The sequence below is a fragment of the Mastigoproctus giganteus genome, chromosome 11 (genome assembly GCF_048544385.1).
Source record: "Mastigoproctus giganteus isolate SK-2022 chromosome 11, ASM4854438v1, whole genome shotgun sequence".
Lineage (NCBI taxonomy): Eukaryota > Metazoa > Arthropoda > Arachnida > Uropygi > Thelyphonidae > Mastigoproctus > Mastigoproctus giganteus.
Window position 1 is genome coordinate 153,110,750 of NC_143585.1, and position 23,471 is coordinate 153,134,220.

General features: G+C 38.1%; 1 protein-coding gene across 3 annotated transcripts in view; it reads right to left on the reverse strand.

Moving 5' to 3' along the window:
• Positions 1-23,471, reverse strand: part of LOC150078520 (tRNA pseudouridine(38/39) synthase) — a 331,034-nt gene that overhangs the window by 283,051 nt on the left and 24,512 nt on the right. For all 3 annotated transcript variants that reach the window (XM_090384243.1, XM_090384244.1, XM_090384242.1), the window contains exon 2: positions 7,344-7,471. In XM_090384243.1, coding sequence (XP_090240369.1) covers positions 7,344-7,471 — 128 coding nt within the window. The remainder of the gene's footprint in view (positions 1-7,343; positions 7,472-23,471) is intronic.

Sequence of the window (23,471 nt, forward strand, 5' to 3'; positions counted from 1 at the left end):
TCCAGAATGTCCTGGGATCCAGCAGAATGTCACAGTTTGTTTCAATTCCTTACAGGCAAGTAGCTTAGAACGGATCTGTTTTATTACAGGGTGAGAAGAGTTGTTACCACTTATTATAGCAGTGACAGCACTGAGTGAGTCGGTGTATATTAAAGTGGTCGTAATTAAAAATTCAGTTATCCGGTCGAGAGCTAAATTAATAGCATAAAGTTCAGCAGTAAAGATACTGCATTCTATTGGTAATGAAACAGAAATGGTGACTGAAGGGAAGACTGCTGCAGCACCTACTTGGGTCTCAGTTTTTGATCCATCTGTATATATTTTGCAGGCCTCTGAGTTAGAAGAGTGAGTTTCATGTAATTGTGCAATATTGGAGGGCGACAAGGTGTTCTTACCCCACTGTTGAAAATAATCGTCGTAATTAACAGAAATATTTGTCCAAGGCGGATCAGGAAGTGTCATGTCCTGAAATATATCGCTGATGTCTATATTCCATGCTTGAGTGAGTTCTCTAAGTCTAAGTGCAGCAGGTCGGTTTTCATTTGGCTTACTGTTGTAAAATGACTCCCATTCGGTATTATACAGATATTTCCAACTAGGGTGGGAGGGCAAACTGCGAATTTTTGCGGCAAACATCAAAAGTAATGTTTTCCTCCGAAGATGTAAAGGTGGCTCATGAGCTTCGATATAAAGGCTCTGAACAGGGGAGGTTCTGAAAGCTCCTAGAGAAACTCTCAGCGCACTGTGCTGGATCGTGTTCAATTGCTCTAAAGTAGTTCTTCTAGCAGAGTCATACACTGGAGAGCCATAGTCTAAGCGGGATCTGATGAGGGCTCGATAAAGATGGATCAAGGTATGTCGATCAGCACCCCATGACATAGATGACACACACCGGAGAATATTCAACTTTTTCAAGCAGATAGTTCTAAGATAAGCTACATGTGCTTTAAAGTTCAGTTTCTTATCCAGTACGAGACCAAGAACACGGACAGTGTCAACAAGAGGAATTGAAATGTTATTGATCTTTAGCTCAGGATCGGGATGCAGTGACCGTAATTTGCAAAAATGAGTAGTGGTGGATTTCTGCTCAGCTAGGCGGTATCCATTACGTAAGGTCCACGATTCTATTCTGGAAAGAGCAATTTGTAACTGTCTTTCAACAGTATTCATACTTTGTGACTGGCAGGATATGGTGAGGTCATCTGCATACATGTATATTTGTATGGATTTTGGAAGTTCTTCCAATATGTGGTTGACCCGAACAGCAAATAGGGTAGCACTCAGTATGGAACCCTGGGGAACACCCTCTTCTTGAATGTGAGTTGCTGATAGCATGTTTTGGTATCGGACTTGAAAGGTGCGTAATCTTAAAAAGTTCTGGATGAATTGTGGAAGGTAGCCTCTCAGCCCCAACTGATGTATATCTTTAATAATACCATGACGCCAAGTGGTATCAAATGCTTTCTGAATATCTAGGTTCACCATCACCAGATGTTGTCTCATGACAAAAGCGTTACGTATGTTAGATTCAATTTTGAGTAGTAAATCTAGGGTAGATCTGTTTTTACGGAAGCCATATTGGTGATCGGAAAGAACGTTTTGGGAGTCTAGCACCCACATGAGCCTCTTATGCACCATCCTTTCAAAGATTTTGCCCAAACAGCTTGTCAAGGATATTGGTCTGTAATTCTCAACTATGGAAGGATCTTTACTTGGTTTTAGAATAGCACAAATGTAGGAATGACGCCATGAGAGAGGATATGTATTTTCTGAGAAGATCCGGTTGTAAAAGAGTAATAGTATGTAGAGATCAGCTTCACATAAATTCTTCAGCATACTGTAGTGAATGCCGTCCGGTCCTGCTGCACTATTTGGAGATTTGCTCAAGGATTCTTTGAGTTCAGCTATAGAAAAGGGTTGATTATACGGAAGTGAGAGTCTAGTTGAAAAATTAAATTTATGACGTTCCTCAACAGATTTAATGCGTTGAAAGGAGGTGACATAAGAGGAGGAGGCGGAAATGTTATAGAAAGATTCTGCTAAAGCATTTGCAATGTCAGTAGAAGAGGATAGGTCCTGCCCATTCCATTGTATTATCGGGGACTGCTGAGGAGGAAATTTTCCATTGAGAGCTTGTATTTTTTTCCATATAATTCGAGTGTCAGTATTTTTGTTAATAGTTGATGCAAAGCTTATCCAGGAGTCACGTTTTGCTTTCTTCCTAATTTGCCTTGCTTTGGCTCTGAGTTTTTTGTATAAAATTAGGTTGGCAGTAGTTGGGCATTTGCGGAACCGGTTCCAAGCACGGTTTTTTTCTACTTTTGCTTTAGAGCAATCCGTATTCCACCACTGGTTTTTGTGTACATGTTTGCATTGGTCTGATTTTGGGATGGAAATTTCTGCTGCATATAGGATTTGGCTGGTAATGTGGTCAGTTACGTCATCAATATGTTGATGTTGAACATATTGAGTGTCGAGAAGGACACAAGCTGAGTAGTTTACCCAGTCTGCTTTATAAAAATTCCAAGAAGTACGGCCTTTTGGACATGACACAGCCTGGGTTTCAATTGAACTGATAATAGGAAAATGGTCACTATGGAATGGGTCATTCAACACTAACCATTTCATGCTTGCAAAAAGAGATGCTGAACAGATGGACAAGTCTATGGCTGAGGTAGTACCTGTAGGTAGTTGTATATAAGTCGGAGAGCCAGAATTCAGCAGAGTCAGGTTATGGTTATCCAGGAATGATTCAATTAATTGGCCTCTCCTATCCATGGTGGAAGATCCCCACAATGGATGGTGGCCATTGAAATCACCGAATAAGCAGACAGGAGGTGGCAGTTGTGCAATTAGATTGTCAAGTTCAGCCAGGGAGCAAGGATAATTGGGCGAGATATAAATGGATGCAAGCGTTAATGATATTCCCAATGCCATCCGAACTGCAACAACTTCTAAGGAAGTTTGTAGCTGGAGATGTCTTGATGGTATTGTAGATTTTACAAGAACAGCTACGCCCCCACGGGCAGGACCATCAGAATCTCTGTCTCGTCTAAACATGGTGTAATTTTTGAATCTGAGAGAGACTTTTGGTGATAGAAATGTTTCCTGTAAGCATACACCTACTGCATTTGTTTGAAAAAGTAAATCACTCAGGTCATCAAAATTACTACGTAATCCTCTACAATTCCATTGTATGAATTTATTCATTGTTTGGATTTGATTGAATAAGATTGATCTGACTGTTTTTTCTGAGAAGGTTTCAGTCTGCTTTGTTTTGATTTTTCATTCTTTGAAAAGGTTGGGCGTCCTGTTTCTATGGTATCATTAGCATATAATTCTAAAACTGACTCTTCATCCTCTGGTTGAATATCAATTTCCATTTTCCTATTGCATTGTTTCCCTTTTTCTTGGTCTTCAACATTTGCTGATTTTGCTGTTTCGGGCAATGATGAGATAGCATCAGTTGGGATACTAATTGGTGTATTGTTGGTCTCATTGACTGTAAGTTTCTTTTTGGATGTTAGCAGTGCAGTTTTGGCCCAGGTGGAAAAAGAACTGCTTGGTTCTATGGAGACATCTGTTTGTGTTGCAATTGAGCGGCTACTTCTGGTCACTGATGCGTATGATCTGCTAGGCATGGTTAATAGCACTTGCTTTCTTGCTTCAGGATATGTAACTTTATGCTCCACTTTATATTTCTGGATTTTTTTTCCTGTTTTCCAGAGGTCACATGCTTTAGAAAATGCAGGGTGGCTTCCTTTACAGTTTGGGCAAGTAGGAGTGGAAATTGTACACTCTTCTTGGGAATGCTCCTTAGAGCCACAAATAGGACACACAGCATCGCCTCTGCATGCAGTCTGTGCATGGCCGTACTTCTGGCACTTAAAACAGCGAATGGGATTCGGGATGTAAGGTCTAATCTTGCAGTTTAAATAACCTGCTTTGACAGAAGATGGAAGATTCGGAGTGCTGAACGTCAAAATAATAGACCTAGTTGGTAGTAGGTTGCCATCTTTTTTGGTCATTATTCTCCGTGCATGTGTCACCTTTTGTTCGCTAAGCTCTTGTACTATTTCTTCTTCAGAAACAGTTAATAGGTCCCATTCACTGATAACACCTTTAGACGAGTTCAGGGTGTTATGGGGCGTAACTGACACTGGAATATTGTTGAATGTTGTTAAATTTAACAATTTTTCCGAATGAGATGTTTTTGAGGTTTCAATTAAAAGGTCTCCTGATTGGAGACGCTTCACCATTTTAGGGGATCCAACAACCGATTCTAAACATTTCTGTATCAGAAAAGGCGATAGCTTGCCGACAGGTTGTGTGGACAATGAGTGCATTATAAGAAATGCTGGCATATCTGAAATCTGTTTTTCCGTCCGAAGTCTCTTCGGACGATTGGACTCGTGTTCTGAGACAGAGTTAACAACTTTGCCACCTGTGGGCTCCAGAGATGGATATTCATTACAATCCATCGTTGCTCCTTTCAGCCCTGGAAGAGGGAATTCCTTCTCCCAGGTTACCGACCCCGCCACGTGGAGGCAGGAGCAGTGCCAACCAGTGACCAAGCGATCAGCAGAAGAAGAGAGCAGTACGTTGCTAGCGATGGCAGTAACGTTGCAAGCGGGGTTAGCAGTAACGTTGCTAGCGTTGAAGCAGTGACGTTGCTCAGCGAGGGAAGCAGTAACGTTGCGAGCGGTCAGCAGTGACGTTGCGAGCGGTGGAGGGTTTATGAAAGCACTAGTACTCACTCTAGGAAAAACGCTAGAAAACGCACTATAAAGATCGCTTGGGAACTATCGCTTGGCACTCGGGGCCGACCTCCCCAGGAACGCCATCAATTAAAGTAGGACAAAACCCCCTTAGTTAAAGTAAAACATGACAAAAGCCCCCATTTTTTCCGTTTTCGGTCTTTAACACCATAAAAAAAATTTTAAAGAGGGGATCTTTAGATATATATAAAAAAAAACTAAAATTTTAGTAATTTTAATAATGATGTAATCCTGAAAAATATAATCTTTGTCTATGTCGGTTCTTTCTATTTGATCATTGTTTTGTCTACCTGAATAACCCTCGAAAAGTGACCTGACACACTCAGGTCACCATTTAGTGATCATATAATCACCTTGTATCTTAGCAGCCTGCCTTGGGTTAAATCAGAATTAACCTCAAGTCATTGCTGGGGAGGGCAAGTCAGTGTGTATATAAGGCTACTAGATTTAACCTGAGGCATCAGTTCCACTTCAGCTACCATAGTGTTAACGTCTGTGGGATTGTGAGCTTTATAGTGTTTTTAAAAATTGGTTTGAGCGACCTAAAAAATCTGTCCTTCAATCACCACTGTCGCATCCAGCCACCAGCTCTTCCTGATGGAATACTTCCAGTATGCATGAAAAAGATTCCTCACGGTTCCACCACAGTTATGGAATGTCCATCAGGCAACTACTAATGAGGAGCATTGCACCAACAACCTATGAGAGAGTTGGAATTTTGCTTTCCATGGGCCTGTGGGGCATGACCACCCAACCATCTGGAAGGCCATTGAAAGTATTAGAAAGGATCAGGCTGTATCAACAGACCTGATTAAGGATTCTTATGGTGAGCCACCAAGAAAATGAGCCAAACGTGCCACAAAGGAGTATCAACAGCATTTGAAGAACCTTTGTCTAGACTATGTGAATGAGAGAAGGATCTTGAAGGAATTTCTGAATGGCATAGAAAGGGCTGCGCGGAGCCATTTTAGTACCTAAGACAAGAATGAAAAATTGTGCCCTACTGTTAATCATGGCAATGTTGGCAATTATTTAATCTTTCTTTTGGCACCCCTTTCAGATTTTAATCTGAGGCAAGAACCTCATTTGCCTCACCCTCGGCATGGCTCTGGGTGTAGGTGACAGCATCAGGTAGAAGAAAAATGAACTTTAAATGAACCTTAATGCTTACTGAGATTTTCAATATTGTGCTTTTTTTGTGCGATTTTTTATAGATACGGTATGATGTTCCTTTTATTATGTTAATTTTTATGATTGTGTAAATAAGTTTGTTCTTCTATAAAGCAGTGAGCTATAGATTTATAATGCAAGTGTTAAAGTATGTTGCAGTGCAATACTTATGCCTTCCTTATTGCAGGCTTATGACATAATGAATGTAATATTTTACATGTCAGAGAATGTTCATAAACTATAAATAAATAGGCGCCTCCGTAGCCAGGTGGGAAGGAGCAGCAGTGCATAGCACACGCTTCTTGATTAGATGGGGGTTCAAGCCTGTCACCACCAAATAAGGAGGATGCGGAAAGGTCAGGGAATGACCACCGCATATCCAGGAGCAATATGGCCTTAGTTGCTAATGCTCCTAAAAACCAAATAACAAACAAACAACAACAATAAACTATAAATAATAAGAATAAAAATTACGATTTCAAAATTTCGTATTATTGTTTGTCCCAGGCTTTTTTTTTTTTTTTTTGTCTGATAAGAGTTTTTTTCCCTAGGAGTGTTTTGTTCCAGGTTGTTCTATCCTACACTGCTCCTGAACATAGATAGTATGTATCCTGTCACTAATGGCCGATGTTTCAATAAATTGTGGAAATACAAAAATGAAGGTATTGAAAAAAATAATGGAAATGATTATTTTATTCCAAAAACAATGAAGCAATATATATTGTTTTCCATGCCTCTTATATGTATCTGACACAAATAATGTTCATTTTGCAGCTCAGATAGATTTAAGGACTGGAAACATGTAAATCCAAACGTTCTATTTCATGAGAATTCGTTACAACACATAACCAATTTAACAAAATGGTAATTGGTAGAAACTAAAAAGGTAAACTGCCGCCATTATCAATCCATTGCAGAATGGGTAGCCTCCTCAACAATTCTGTTGAGGGAATGGACCATAATCTGACATACTGGCGGGTTGGCAGATAGACCGTATTTAGCAGTCAGGGGCTTACACCCTGGTCTACTTAAAGAGCATGTGCTACTGCACGCCTTCTCCTGACCACTAGGCTACAGAGGTAGAAAAGGGTCTTCAAAAATGTGAACTAATTGACGGCATTGCACAAGCAGCATTAAGAAGAGAAATTTTGAAATGGTGCCATATACTGAAAATAATATTAAAATGTATATTGTTCTGTGCTAAAAATAATTTGACATTTCGTGAACAAGTTCGTTAAACAGAGGTCTGATTATACTTATTATTATTTATTATGATTTTACCTATTACCGAAAAAAGGTGCATAGCCACGAATTTGCCAAAGGTGCCAAAAACTGAATTACGCCTCTGACCCCATCACACAGAATATCAGAACTGCAGTCTTTTATTAAAATTACCTCCTAAAATCAAATGTCTTCTTATTTCTATCATCTTTGTATTTTTTAGTCCCTTCCTTCTGTTTCACTAATATATTCTTCAATTGCTGTACATGTGACTCCAACTGATGAATTCTATTTATAAGTTCCTATAAGAAACAAAATATCAAATAACAGTAATATTTTACTAATTTTTTCTCTCACAAATGTTCTATAATTTATTTAGATAAACATTTTGAATACAGCAGTAAGCATAATAATATCTATATGCAGACAGGAAATCAAGACAACTAACAGTAAAAATTGCACATTAAGACAGAGTAGTCCATTTAGCTGATAAAAATAAATGTATAAATAAATATGGCAGATTATAGGAGAGTCAGTCAACCACAGAGAAGAATATCCTTGGGGATATGCAAGGGTCAGAAGAAATAACAGCTGTTTTGTCTTATCACTAGTCATATACATTTTATATTTTTGCATAAATAACTTTTCATTTAGTTCAATTTTAAAATATACTAAGGGTGTGTGCATCTCTAATAAAGTATTAATAGAGCACATGAACATAAAATGTTATTCAATATTCTTACAAACTACTATCAAGTGCACAGAAAGAAAATAAGTACAATAAAGCCTGATTATGTCACTCACCTGTATATACAATGTTCTCAAATGATCTAACTATGAGGGGGCATTCAAAAAATAAGTTACACATGCCATCATTCTTGGCATAATTGCACAACAAATGTGGCACCTGCGAGGAATGGAGTTCATATCGTGTGCCCTCTTATAGGTGAGTTTCATTGACATAGCAGTAACAGTTGTGTAGAAGCAAGTGTTCATAATGGCACATCAGCTAAAATGTTACTCCAAGTTCGAGGTACACGGAACAGTATGATTTTTGTGGGCGAAACGTCTGAATTGTTCCGAGATTCATCATGAAATAACAGCTATGTATGGGGAAAATGTAATGTCGCGTCCAGCCATAGTGAAGTGATGCCAGTAGTTTGAAAGCGGTTGCACAGAATTGACAGATGCTGATCGAAAAGGAAGGCCATCAATGTCGACCCTGCAGACAACATGATGCAGGTTGATGAAATTATTCACAATAATCAAAGACTGACAGTCACAGAAATGGCAAAGGAGTTGGATATTTCAATAGGCAGTGTTCATTCCACTGTCCGTGAACATCCTGGCTATCACAAATTGGTGCATGATGGGTTCCTCGTTCACTGACAGACGAAAATAAAGGTCAACATTTTTTGTCTTCTCTAGCCTTCCTTCAATGATATTCTGTGGAAGGCCATGACTTCTTACACCGCATCATCATCACTGATAATGAAACATAGGTGCACCATTTCACCCCAGGAAAGAAGAGAGCATTAATGGAATGGAGACACAACATCGCCTGTGAGGAAGAAATTCAAAGTAGCACCATCAGCAGGAAAGGTCATGGCCACTGTTTTTTGACTTTGAAGGAATTGTTTACACTGAATTTATGACAAAAGGCATAAAAATTAATTCTGCCTCATACTGCCAAACATTACGGTCTTTGTAAACGCTTATGAAAAACAAGAGGCCTGGAAAGTTAAAGTGTTGTTCTCATTCAGGACAATGCACGCACAACACAACACTTGCTCCAAAGTTTTGGATGGGAGCTATGGCAACATCCGTCGTACAGTCACGATCTTTCATCTTGTGACTATCACATCTTCGGCAAGCTGAAAGAACATCTAGGTATGGCATTAAAGGTAAGTTGCTACAAAGGATAAAGGGATGGTTGAGTGGAAGACAACAGAGAGTGATAATCAATGGACATTGCTCTTCGTGGACAAATATTGTTAGTGGAGTTCCCCAGAGTTCGGTGTTGGGCCCATTGTTGTTTTGTATATTTATCGATGATATTGATGAAGGTATATCAGGTTTAATGTCCAAGTTTGCAGATGGCTAATTCTATATAAGCTTGCTTTGTTGTAGTGTTAATGTTAATCTGATGTTAGGTGGCCTATTTAATATATCTTTCAGTAACATTTGTTTGGCTTTTTCTGTTGAAATTTGGAGTTTGTGTGTGTTGCACCACTCAGATTGAACAGCTAGGATCGTGCTGGCTCGGACCTCCAGGTCACGCCTAGAATTTCCAAATATGAGCACAACCAGATCATCCACATATGATAACTTCACGGCATTGTTGTGTTGTAGTGTTAGCCACCAGTCAAAGACTGCATTCCAGCAATAGGGGCCCTAGAACTGATCTCTGCGGGCAGCCTCTCATGACTTCTCTGGTTACTTTACATGTGGCTGAGGTGAGAACCAGGCTTCTTTCCTCAAAGTCGATATATTGGAGTCGAGAGCCCTGCCTTCCTGAACCATTCCAGGAAGCTTTGCCACCATACAGTTTCAAAGGCCCTTTAAAGTCCACGAAGAGGCTGAGGACATATTTGGAGTAACTAGAGACGGTTATGTTCATTACTTATTTGATGGCATCTACAGAGGCAAAGATGGGCAATGTGGGTAAATGCCAGAGGTAGAAAAGGCCAACACTACACAAACTAACACTATCTCTAGCATTTGCAGAGTTTTTTTTTTTTTTTTTTTGATTTGGTAGTTGTTGGCGCATCGGCTTCTGTGGCCATATTGCACCTCCCAAGGTTTTTGTAGTGCTTTGATCCAAGCCCGAGGCGGGAATCAAACCCGCGACCTTTGGGTTGCCGGGCAGGTACTTTACCCACTCGGCTAGCCCGGTCGGCTTTTTGCAGAGTTTGTAGCGTCACAATATAATACACAGTGCTGCCTGACAATATACACAATACACAAATGTCCTTTCTGTATACATTGTACTTCTCACATTCAAATTCTGTATCCCTTATATCTGAGTAACACCACATCTCTGAAATCTCAACAGTGTCTGCATTTGTCTTGACCAGCACTTCAAATTCATTTATATACTCCTAGCACTGGTATACATGCACCTACTTTTACTCTTAGATACCCTAACGCAGCTCATGTATTTACATGTTTCATTATGATGACTCCCAGCAGTTCATGAAATTTCCAGCACCTTGCTTCCATGGCTATTGCTCAATCCAATAGAAGCAGTGCAAGAATCACTTTCGCTTCTGCCTGTGGTTATTGTTAATCTATTAGTCTTTCCCTCCAAGCTAGCAGTTTGCCGAACCACATAACACTGCCTGAATAGCATCAGCAAATATTTTTACACCCTTTCTATTTAAGTGTATCCCATCCCTGTAGAATCAGGGGCCGGCCTTACAGTTTTGGAGGCCTTAGACAAAAGTTATTTTTGGGCCCTAGACAAAATATTTTTCTATGAGATCTATGAGTTAACATTTTTTATATTTTCACTTATTGTATAAAATAAATAATACAGTTAGGATTGAATTTATTAAAAATTTATTGAAAAGTTTTATAAAAAACAATTCTATAATGTAAATGTCAATATAATTAATTTTAAATAGACAGCTTTCTTGCTTTTTTGTTTGCAAATTCTACTATTATTTCACTATAGTCTAAAGACTGCCAAATTTCACTTTCAATTGAAATGACTGATAGGTCTACCAATCTTTCTTGAGTCATTGTAGACCTCAGAACTGATTTTATTAATTTTAACTTAGAAAAACTATGCTCACCAGAAGCTACTGTCATAGGAATGGTCAACAGAATTCGTAGAGCGATAGAGGTATTTGGCAGTACCTCATTCAATCTATTGTTATGTATGTATTTCAGTACCCCTAAAGGTGATAATTGTGAAGGTAAAACATTTGACAGGGTCCTAAGCTTAGTAAGAAGATTTTGGCCATCCTAAATTTTGGTCACTCTCAGCTCTGTTTTCTGGATCAGATAGAAACAATTGCAAATGATTACAAAACTTTAGCAGTTATTTTTGTCACTTAAAACTTTTAAACTATGAATATCAAATAAAAATCCGAATGATTCTTTAAATTTTTCCAGCTCTTGAAATTGTTCAGTAATTGACATTATTGCTTGATCTAACAGTACATTAAAGAATTCTACCTAAAACCGTTTTTTTAGGATCACAGATTATTTCATCTTCTGCCTCAAAAGAGAACTGCTTTTTGATACGTCTACATTGGACTGACTCAGCAGAAGGGAAAACAGCTTCTTCAGGAGACATTTCTAATTCATTAGCTAATTGTTTGGCTATTCTCTGTGAAGTTTTAAACCCATTTTCCTTATAACATATTAAAAATTTCTTTGTCCTTTCCAAAAGTACAAACACTGTCTCTAATTGCACGTGCTCCCCTTGAAAAACTTTGCTCACAAGATTCACCTGAGTTAGAATATCATACCAAATGCATAGCATCACGAGAAATTTAAAACTTTTAAGTTCTCTTGCCAAGGAAAGATCTTCTGTTCGGCATTTTAAATCGACAGTTGTTTCAGAAACATCAATTAGTGCATCATAAATGTCACCTATTTGGAATCTAAGAGGTTTGAAACTTTCAACCCTGCATTCCCATATTGTTTCCGATAGTTCCTTGATTGCAAGACGTTTTACATGTACCTTAAAAGATTCCATCTTTGTGTAGATGTGCAAAATAATACGTAGATTTGTTGTATAACACCAAATAATGACTTCGCAGAATTTGATGACCCAGCCATGTCACATAAAATCAAATTCAAATTATGACATACACAAGAAACATAAAATGCCCTCCGATTGATTTTTCTTACTCATGCTTGTACAAATTTTGTTACAACCTTTCATATTAGAACCATTATCATAAGCTTGACCGCGACAATCGGAAATTGGTAAACCTAGTTTTTTTCAACTTTTCCAAGAAAACTTCTGTTAAGATAGATCCCATTGTCTCATTAACAGGTAAAAATCCTACAAACCATTCAATGATTTATACAGATTTCCCGATGATTTCGATGAAACGTATTACTAGTCATCTGCTCTTGATGGCTAACATCCGGAGTGCAGTCTAAAATTACGGAGTAATATTTTGATTTATTTATACTAAGATGTTCTTGCTAATTAAATGAATAAATTCATTTTGCATTCTTTTACCTAAGTAATGATCATGAATTTCAGAATTGTTGATTCTCCGAATGTGTTCACCTAAAACAGGATCAAACTTCGCAACTAATTTTTTTTTTTTTTTTTTGGTAGTTGTTGGTGAATCGGCTTCTGTGGCCATATTGCACCTCCCAAGGTTTTTGCATTTTCTACTGTGATCCAAGCCCGAAGCAGGATTCGAACCCGTGACCTTTGGGTTGCCAGGCAGGCATTTTACCCACCGGGCTAGCCCAGTCGGCTGCAACTAATTCCACCAGTCCCAAAAAATTCCTGTTACAAGCATGCAGCTTTTCCTCGCTACCACGGAAAGCCATGTTTTTCTGTGCCAGAAACTGTACAATAGCTAAAATATGTTCTAGTACACCGCGGCAATGTAATTTTTCTTTCGCGATCGATTTTTGCAATTCCTTATCAAGTATTTGATTTTTTTTAAACAATTTTCAAACTCAATCCATTTCCTTTGTGACTATGTGTTTCGTTGAAAATTCATGTTCTCTTATCAGTGTAGAAAGGTTCTTCCAGTCTTTAAATCCAATACTTTAAAATTTGTTTTTTGAATCAGAAAACAACTTGCAGCAGAAGCAAAAAACACAGTCAAGATTTTTAGAATAAACCAGCCAACAATGGTCGATTAATTCACCATTTAAAAGTTTCTGAGTGTAGTATGACACAGAAAAGTGCCTATTATTCTCATCCAGAGGAAAATCAAAGTTATTTGGACCTTTTTCAATCACAAAGACTAGTTCACTATTATTCAGAGTACTGGCCACATACCAATATCACTCCAGTCAAGTGCACATGATTCTGATTTTTCAAACTGAGTTTCTGTTAGGGATGTAGATGGAACTAATGTCATTACTGGTGGTTTTGTAAGTGGAGTTGTTTTCAAGCATTCTTCAACTCGTGAAGATTCAATGGTGTTTTTTTCGGATCCAATATATTCTGTTGTTGCGGGCAAATACTTCAAAATAGCACCTTTTTGTCTTGAAATCAATGCTTCCTGCAACATTTTTCTCTTTCGTTTCTGTGCACCTGATTCAAACTTTCTTCCTCTGATGTAAGACATTTAAGGGTGTGTTATATCAAATCAATTAAAGGAATCCTGCAAAGAAAGCATGTTTAATCTAATAAAATTAAAATTAACATATACTCTTGTTAAAATTTATATAATAAACATTTCATCAAATACCAATGTTTACTTACAAGAAGTCTTGTTTATAATTATTTTATCCCCATTTTTTATTAAATATTATTGAAATATTTCTTTACTTTTCCTTGATAATAAACTTAATTTCAAAATCCAGTAAAATTGTTTTAAACCAGGATATTATACAAATATGTTGAATTCCTAACCTTTTTCCTAACTCGTCATTCCTAGATGATTGTATCATCTCAAATTACCAACAGAGCCACATTTACTGCAAGGTGCAAGCTGGAGGTCCTCATTCTCGACAAGGCCTCACTTTAAAGCGCTCAATAACATCTTTATGAAAAACAGTCTAGTTACCAGTGGCGTAACTATCGTTGTGCAGGGGGGTGCAATGTACCCGGGCCCATGAAAGGGTAGTTACGCCACTGCTAATTACAGTTTCGGTTAAGATACTTATTCATAGATATTTAATCAATTAATTTACTACGAATTTTTATATAAATGTCGACTTTTACTTTCAATAAATTCAAAAATACCTATAATTTTTTTAACCAAAATAAATGTTGAAATAAATGTTTTACATCGTAATGTTTTGAACTGACCTTTTGGGTCCTCATACTGATGCTGCGCTTAAGGCCTCCAAAAGTATAAATGCGGCCCTGATTACCAAAGTATGAAAATTAAACAAAATTTTGTAACATAAAAATTAGATTCACTTACTAAATACTGCTAATAGGGTGGCGTAGAAAGCGGTCTTTTTAGAAAAGTTGCCGGGAAGAGAAATTTATCGATGACGAAGAACTCTTAAAATTGTTACCTTTGTCTGGAGAAAATCTCTTACAATAAACGCAAAATGTTGAGGTAAAAGCTTGAAATTCAGTTATTTCAGAAGAATTTGAATTTCTTTTCGTCTTCTTAAACCAGTTATCCAAAGACTGATGTACACAAAATACAAGAAATAGAACTGTCGATGTTACCACAAAGAACAGTAAAATGAGACTGATCATCTGAAACAACCTCCTTTTTCAAGAGGGGTTTGGGAAATATTCTTAGAAATGTATTTTTGAGAAACTCTTACACAAGCCTTTTGATACATTGTTTCACACATCTGGAAAGTGTGAAACAATGTATCTGTAACATCTGGAAACTATTAAACGGACCTATCCTCTTACCCTTCATGCGGCAAAAAGGGAAAGGTTCTAAAGAACCCTTAAAGCACCCCGAGATCCTCTCTCTTTATACCTACGGTCACCATTTTTGTGAATTTGGAAAAGAGGCAGTAAAACAAACGAGGGAATGTGAGAGAAAAGAAATGTTAGGATTTTTGTGAAAAGAAAGTGTGGCAGAGTTAACAGTAATTCCATTCATCCGAACACTATTATTACTCGGTCATCATTATTTAACTCAAGAACTTGCATTTGCCTCTGTGACTGGAGGGCCCCCTTGAATTGGAGGCCCTAGGCAGCTGCCTAGCTGGCCTATGCCTAAGGCCGGGCCTGAAGCAGTCTCTCCTGTTAACAAGCACAAACGACACTATGAAAAATTGTACCCCACTAGCCTTGCACAATCTCTCCAGGGCCGAAATTATTGACAAGGTTGTCATTTGTTGCTTATTTATGTGGTAATGAGTATAGTATACTTCTTATCCTATACATAAATTTTTGTGATTTCTGGTTTCCCTGCTTAATATAGTAAGTATATGTGGGGCTTAAAAATTTTCACCTCGCATGTCTCTGTCTTCGTTCCAAAATCTCAAGTTCTAAAACACGTGCTGATGGGTTGAAGGTGAAATACTACCGCAATGACCTTTAAAAATAAAACTTTTTCCTTTCCATTATGATTAACTACGTGCAACAAATTTCACTTTAGATTTACACAAAGCATGGTTCTCCATCTTAGTTGTAGCTTGAGATACTAAGATTTTAAACTTCATGAAATTACAAAAATCTACACACTTCCTTTTTTCTGACCAAAAACTTTTCCAAAATTCCATTTTTTTTTTTTTTTTTTTTTTAACTTTGATGTTAACTCTGGATCTATTTGGCCCAGTAATCTACAATTCGGAACAGGTATGGTATGTCTTGAGGCCTAACAAACTTACCAGTAATGGCCATTTTACTGGTTGATTTGTTGTATTTTTTTACCCTTTTACACTTATAAACGATATCATGACAAAATTTTTTTTTTTTTTTTTTTTTCACTATTATAATTTCAAACACTAAGCTTGTTTTTTCCATCATATATACTCTTCTTCTTTCAAAACATAAAACTTTCTAATAAGATCTTTTAGTTCCAAATATTTCAACCAAAATATTTATGCTGATCTTAATTTTATGCCCTTAGAACAGCCTCCTCTCTAATCTAATGCATACTGTATAAGACTTCTCTATTTTTTTTTTTTTTTAGATGGGCTCCATTTCAAAAATTGCAGCCTCAAAACATTCTTCTCCCACCAATATTTAAAATTGTATGATGAACACCACAACTTGGTTCATTCTTTAAATTAAAAGAAAAGTATTCCAGGAATTTTACTAAGTTTAACACCAAACCCAATTATTTAACCTCATTACATCATAATCAATTTAATAAACAAAGTAGAAAAGAAATCCAAAACATCACCAAAAAATTAATAATAATTCTAGAATTAATCCAAAAAATCCTACTCCATATGAGCAGATTTTAACTTCATTAGCTGACTGAAAAAAATCATGTTTCAATAATAAAAATTGTCTTTAGTCAAATTTAAAAATGTTCAAAGTACAGAGATATAAACAGAATCAACTGAAATGAAATTTTTGGTAAGTGGACATAATTATTTGCCTAATGATTCAGATTTTGACATTATGGAATCACATACAAAGGAGAATCAAAACATTTTGTCTCCCGCTGATTAGTACAAAATCATCAGAACATGTAAGAAGAAAAAAAGTTTGATGTGGTTGAGATGACTCTTCAGGACTTTCTTTCCACAAAACCATTAGAAGGTTCCATCACTAGCAGAAAGAAAACGGGACATGATACTGCCATGGGGGATGTCTTTGTGTGTGCTTGATGCAAGGAGTGTAAGGAAATCAGGCGACAACTCAGCATTGTTATGGGCCTATATGAGAGCTTGAAGGAGAGGGTGGATGCCCTCGAAGGATTAAAAGTGAGGGGCCCATTAAGCTCTCAGCTGCCCACACCAATGCCAGAGCTTGCACTTGGTCATCGCGCAATACAGCGGAAGCCCCCAAGGGCAGAATGCGCTGGTCCCAAAGGAACTAGTAGTTGTTGATGACTCTATTGTCAGAGAAATGGGAAACACGGTTTGTAAAAAGGATAGGTGGAACTGGGTATGTCTGCCAGGGGCAAAGGTTGATGACGTTGTAGAGCGGATATCATCTTTTAAGGGCACAAAAGGTGATATAGTTGTACACGTTGGCACTAATGATATTAAGAGTAGGAGACAGGCAGAATTACTTAACAAGTAAAGGTCACTGTTGAAAAAAAGCCGTGAATTAGGGTTGAATTTGAAAGTGTCTGCAATTCTGCCCAGACATGATATGAGGGAATATATGATGAGAGCCCTGTCAATCAATTCGGCCCTGGAAGGTTTGTGCAAGGTTCAAGGGGTAGAATTTTTTTCAGCCAGGTCTGTACTTGTTAACAGGAGAGACTGCTTCTACAGGGATGGGATACACTTAAATAGAAATGGTTGCAAAAATGTTTGCTGATGCTATCGAGGCAGTGTAAGGTAGGTTGGAAATCTGCTAGATTGGGGGATACAAGGACTAATAGATTAACAGTAGCCACTGGCAGAGGTGAAAGTGATTCTTGCACTGCTTCTATTGGAATGAGCAGCAGCCTGGAAAATAAGATGCAGGATATTTCAGAGACTGCTGGGAATCATTGGGGTACAAATAAACACATAGGTTGCGTTAGGGTAGCTAAGAAAAAGAACAGGTGCATGTATACTTGCGTGTACACAAATGCTAGGAGTTTAGTAAATAAATTTGATGAATTTGAGGTATTGCTCAAAACATCAAAGGCAGATATTGTGGGGATTTCAGAGACGTGGTGTCACACAGATATAAGGAGAGTGCAGAACTGGAATTTGGGGAGTACAATGTCTACAGAAAGGATAAACAGGGTAGGAAGGGAGGAGGGGTTATGCTATTAGTTAAGAAATACATAAAATCCAAGGAAGTGAAGCCAGTCGACATTTCTGGACAGTGCAGTGTCAAGTCAGTTTGGTGTGACATAAGCATTGGGATCAAAATTGAGAGTAGGAGTGTGCTATAGGCCTAATGACTCTGATGAGTATAATAAGAAACTGTACAGAGAAATAGAGTGGGCCAGTAAATCAGAGAGTCTTATAATGGGGGATTTTAATTTCCCAGATATTGACTGGCATTTGGGGTCACTCACACACTAGCAAGGCTTTTATGGATTTATTGGATGATTGTTTTCTACATCAGCATGTTCGGGAGGCAACTAGAGGGAGTAATACTCTTGATTTGATTATCAGTAGTGATTCTTCATGCAATAAGAATCTGCAGGTAAATGAACCACTAGGTGGCAGTGATCACAGTGTGCTGAAGTGGGATTTACTCAAAGAGGTAACTACCATTAGGGGTAAAGGGAAGGGTTACTGCTTTCGTAAAGGCGACTACGATGGACTGAGACAGTATTTAAATTCTATACAGTGGGACCAACTGATGATGTTACCAACAGCAAATTCAAAATGGGAAGCATTCAAAGAACTTATCTTGGAAGCTACTAGGCTTTACATACCAACTAAGAAATATTGTTCAAGGTTTAGGCCTAAGTGGATGTCAGATGAACTAATGAGACATACGGCAGAGAAGAAAAATGCATGGGACATACAAATTAACACCTGACACAGAAGGCTATGATCGATACAAGTTGATCTGTAACCAAGTTACAAAGGAGGTTAGGCAGGCGAAGGCAGATTACGAGAAATCTTTGGCAAGGGATGCAAAGAAAAACAGCAAAGAGTTCTTTACTTATGTAAACTCTAGAAGGAAGGGGATGAATCAGATTGGTCCACTTGATATCGATGGGTCAACTGTTCATGATCCTGCTCAGGTAGCTAACAAACTGAATGAATATTTTGCATCGACATTCACACATGAGGAGTTATTCAGCGAGGGGAATGCCAGAGGTGTATTCAACTCTGACAGTAAGCTAGGGAATCTTGTAATAAATGAGAGTAAAGTGGAAGAGAAATTGTTGAAGATAAATACAAGAAAGGCACCTGGGGTAGATGGGATCTATCCAGTTATATTAAAGGAGGCAGCAAAGGAAGTAAGCAAACCCTTAGCCATAATTATGAGCGATTCCTTGGACTCAGGGGAAGTACCCATGGACTGGAGATGTGCAAATGTGACCCCAATTCACAAAGGAGGATCAAAGGGCGACACAAGTAATTATAGACCTGTTAGTTTAACTTCTGTTCCTTGAAAATTAATGGAGGCACTGGTTAAAGAAGCACTGCAGGATCATCTAGACAAGACTTCAGTTATAGCTCAGACACAGCATGGTTTTGTTAAGGGGTAGTCTTGCCTGACCAATTTGATTGGATACTATGATGCAGCCACAAAGGAACTGGATGCAGGGAATAACTTTGATATTATATACTTGGATCTTTTTTTTTCCCCTTTGGCAGTTGTTGGTGCATCGGCTTCTGTGGCCATAATGCACCTCCCAAAGTTTTTTGCAGTACTTTGATCCAAGCCCGAGGCGGGATTCGAACCCGCGACCTTTGGGTTGCCAGGCAGGCACTTTACCCACCCAGCTAGCCCGGTCGGCTACTTGGATCTTAGAAAGGCTTTTGATACTGTTGCACATGGAAGACTGCTCCACAAATTGGAGCAGTGTGCCATTGGAGGCAAATTGCTACTATGGATAAAGGGATGGTTGAGGGGGAGAAGACAGAGAATAGTAATCAATGGACACTGCTCCTCGTGGACTAATGTTATTAGTGGAGTCCCTCAGGGTTCAGTATTGGGTCCATTATTGTTTTCTGTATTTATAAATGATATTGATGATGGTATATCAAGCTTAATGTCCAAGTTTGCAGATGATACGAAGGTTGACAGGGTTGTCAAGGACACTACTGACACTATGCTACTGCAACAGGATCTGGAAAGGTTGAGCAGATGGGCTGAGAGGTGGCAAATGAAGTTTAACATTGACAAATGTAAAGTACTGCATATGGGAAACAGCAACCCCAGAGCAGCATATCAACTCTGTGGTACTACACTGATAGTGATAGAGACTGAAAGGGACCTGGGGGTGGTTGTGCAGGCAGATATGAAGTTTCTGAGATTGCAGATGGGCTGCAAGAGTAGCTCATGGTGTCTTGTCAATGATATACAGGAATTTTTCTAGCAGAGATAAGGAGGTGATTATTCCCTTGTATAAGGCAATGGTCAGACCACACCTAGAGTACTGCATACAGGTCTGGAGGCCTCATTTCAAGAAGGATGTAGAGATGCTGGAACGAGTACAGAGTAGGGCAACAAGATTAGTGAATGGAACAAAGGGGTGCCCTTACAAAGAAAGGCTTAAGTTTTGCAAATTACAGTATCTGGAGACTAGGCACCGGCGAGGTGATCTGATAGAGGTGTATAAAGCCTTGAATGGTTTGAGCATGCTCAATGCTGATGGGATTCTTCCTCTTGCTCAGAATAATCACCTGAGAGGGCATAAATTCAAATTGAGAAAAGACAGATGTAGGATAGACATGAGGAAATTTGCCTTTAGCCAGCAGGTGGTTGGTTGGCGGAATAGGCTTCCATCCCTTGTCGTGGAAGTTGATAGCCTAAATAAGTTTAAGGCTCAGCTGGACAGGTATTTCGAACGAACAGAGGGGTGCAGTGGAAGTGGTTATTTTTTATTTATTTATTTTTTTTTTTTTATTATTATTATTTTTTTTTTTGGCTTTGGGTTTGGGTTTGGGTTTGGGTTTTATTGGCGCATTAGCGACTAAGGCTATAATGCGCCAAGACCATGTCATTTATAAAAAATTTTTTTTTTTTTTAAATTTTCAGTGACCTAATTAGTTAGGTCACTATGTCAAAAAGGTATAACAAATATATAAAAGCACAAAGTAAAAATTTTATATAAGAGTAAAAATATTTATTGTTTTTAAAAAGCAAAAAACAGCAGACACATTGTCATTGTCAGATAAAATCTGACTGAGTGTATACGGCTCAGTCAGATGAATAAAAGCGGTAAAACGGATATTGCTAAAATCTGGACATTCAACTAAAATGTGTCTAATTGTTAAAATTGTGCCACAGGACTCACACATAGGAGGGTCATCAGCCCTCAGCAAAAATGAATGAGTCAAATGACTATGTCCTATGCGGGTCCGGGCAAGAACAACTTCCTCCTTACGATTCCTGCGCAGACTAGACTGCCACGGTTCAATTACAGGCTTTATGTGATGTAATTTATTCGCAGTCTGTCTATTCCATGAATCCTGCCATTGGGAATGTAACTTTTGATGTACTATTTGCCTGTAGTCTGTATAGGGGACTAACAGGCAGCGGTTATTATTGGGAATTGCTGATTTGGCTGCGGCGTCAGCCAAATCATTTCCCCTAATCCCAATGTGGCTCGGAATCCAGCAGAAGCGGATGTCATATTCGCGTTCGTGGAGGACGTGAATCTTCTGCTGAATGCTAGACAGAACTGGATGAGGATTATATCTCAAGGATATTAAAGCCTGTAACACGCTGAGAGAATCAGAATATAAAATGAACCGTTGGTATTGGCATTTACTAATGTGATCCAAGGCTAACTCAATTGCATGCAGCTCTGCAGTAAATATGCTGCATTCAGAGGGAATCTGCTCCGATGTAGTGCTGTCTGTAAAGACAGCAGCAGATCCCACATATAATTCCGACTTCGAACCGTCTGTGTAGACTGGCGCGAAGTCGGGATATGCAGCTCGGTGTGCTGAATAAAGCTGCAGGTAGACCGAAGATGGAGTGTCCGACTTTCCCCAATTTCTAAGGGACAAATCACATGCCGGGACACGAGCATGCCAGGGTGGAAAGGGTTGCTTTGGTGTTTGGGCAACCTTGTCTACCTTCATATTAAGTTCTTTGAGTAGCTCTTGGAGACGAATACCAAAAGGACGATTGGCAGTCTTACGGGTGTTGTACAAATTTTCCCATCGTGGCTCAAAAACGAATGGCCACGTAGGATGGTCTGGCAGGGATTTCAGTTTTAAGGCGTACTTTAGAGACAACTGCCTACGACGAAGCGATAACGGTGGTTCGTTTGCTTCGACGTATAAGCTCTGGACAGGAGATGTTCGAAATGCTCCAGTAGCGATACGTAGAGCCTGATGATGGACAGGGTCCAGCCATCGAAGGGCACTGTCTCTGGCTGAAGTATAGACTTGGGACCCATAATCTAGTTTGGATCGCACAAGTGCACGATACAGCCGTAGTAGGGTGCATCTGTCTGCTCCCCAAGATGTAGAGGAGAGCGAGCGGAGAATATTAAGCCCACGCGTGCACTTTGTGCGGAGTTGACGGATATGATCCAAAAAGTTCAATTTCTTATCGAATATGAGTCCCAAGAATTTTATGTTCGCTGCTACTGGAATGGCATTTTGTCCGAGCCTTAATTCAGGTTCAGGATGAAGATTACGCTTGCGACAAAATTTTTTTTTTTTTTTTTTTTGGCTGATGCTGCATAAGCTTGCTTTCTTGCATCAAATGCCTCTACTAATGCTAATGCTAAAACAATTACAGGATTATCAGCCAACTGGCTCAATATGCAATGGATTAAATTAGAGGGGTCGAAACCACAAATTATATAATTCAAATTCAAGTTTAACAAAAATATAGAGTTTGATTTAATAAATATTATAAAATCCTAAGCAGGTACACCATCAATACTGCAAAACATAGACCAGCTCTTGTTATACCATTCAGGTAGATAAGTAACAAAACAAAAGACATGATTGACCTATTGAAATACATTCCTCACGTTAAACATGATTATTACAAAAATTTAAAGACAAATCGAAGTGACATTACATTGGATGCATCTGATATTAAAGATATTATTTATGTAGATAATAATATAATATAATAATAATAAAACAGTTCCTATATCGATTTTCTGTTGAAAGTTCCACAATAAATAATGTTATAATGACTTCTATGGTATTTATGTTTTCCGCAATTTCCATATTTGCAGTTACCAAATCGATTAACTCCAGAAGTTTATATAAAATTTGTAAAACATGAACAAATTTTTTTGATATATCTATTTTTATGAATTTTATATCTTATAATATAAAACCTAGATCTTAAACAATACACTATACAGGAAGGTCTCAACTTCGTGAGTTAATTCGTTCCTAGCTCGCTCTCGTAAGACAGGAATTCATTACCCATGGAAGTGTCCAATAGTTTATGCTTAAACAATGATTTATTTATCCAAAGAAATGGAAACATAGCCTTTAAAATCAAACAAATTATAATAATGAAGAAATTTATGTCATACAAATGTTAAAAAATGTTTACTCTTCGTCATCGGCTAATGAAGAATAATGAGATCACGTTTGCTTATGATCTCACATTTTGTCTCCAATGTTATTCCTCTTCGCTGTTTCTTTTTATTAAGATCACTCTGTGTAGTATTACTTCGTTTTGGCATACTGTATGGTATAAATAAGTGGAATAAAACATAAATAAAATAAAATATTTATGTTTTATTTATGTTTTATACATATAAATAAAATAAAACACAACCACTATTCGTAACGTCAACGTGGTAAGTGCTTTATGTTATGAGTTAGTGAGACTCTCTCATCTGCCTGAACAAACAATCACACAGTGGTACGAGTAACTGTACAATGCTATAGTTGTTATGCAAATTTCACTACACAAGGGCAACTATGGCCAATATG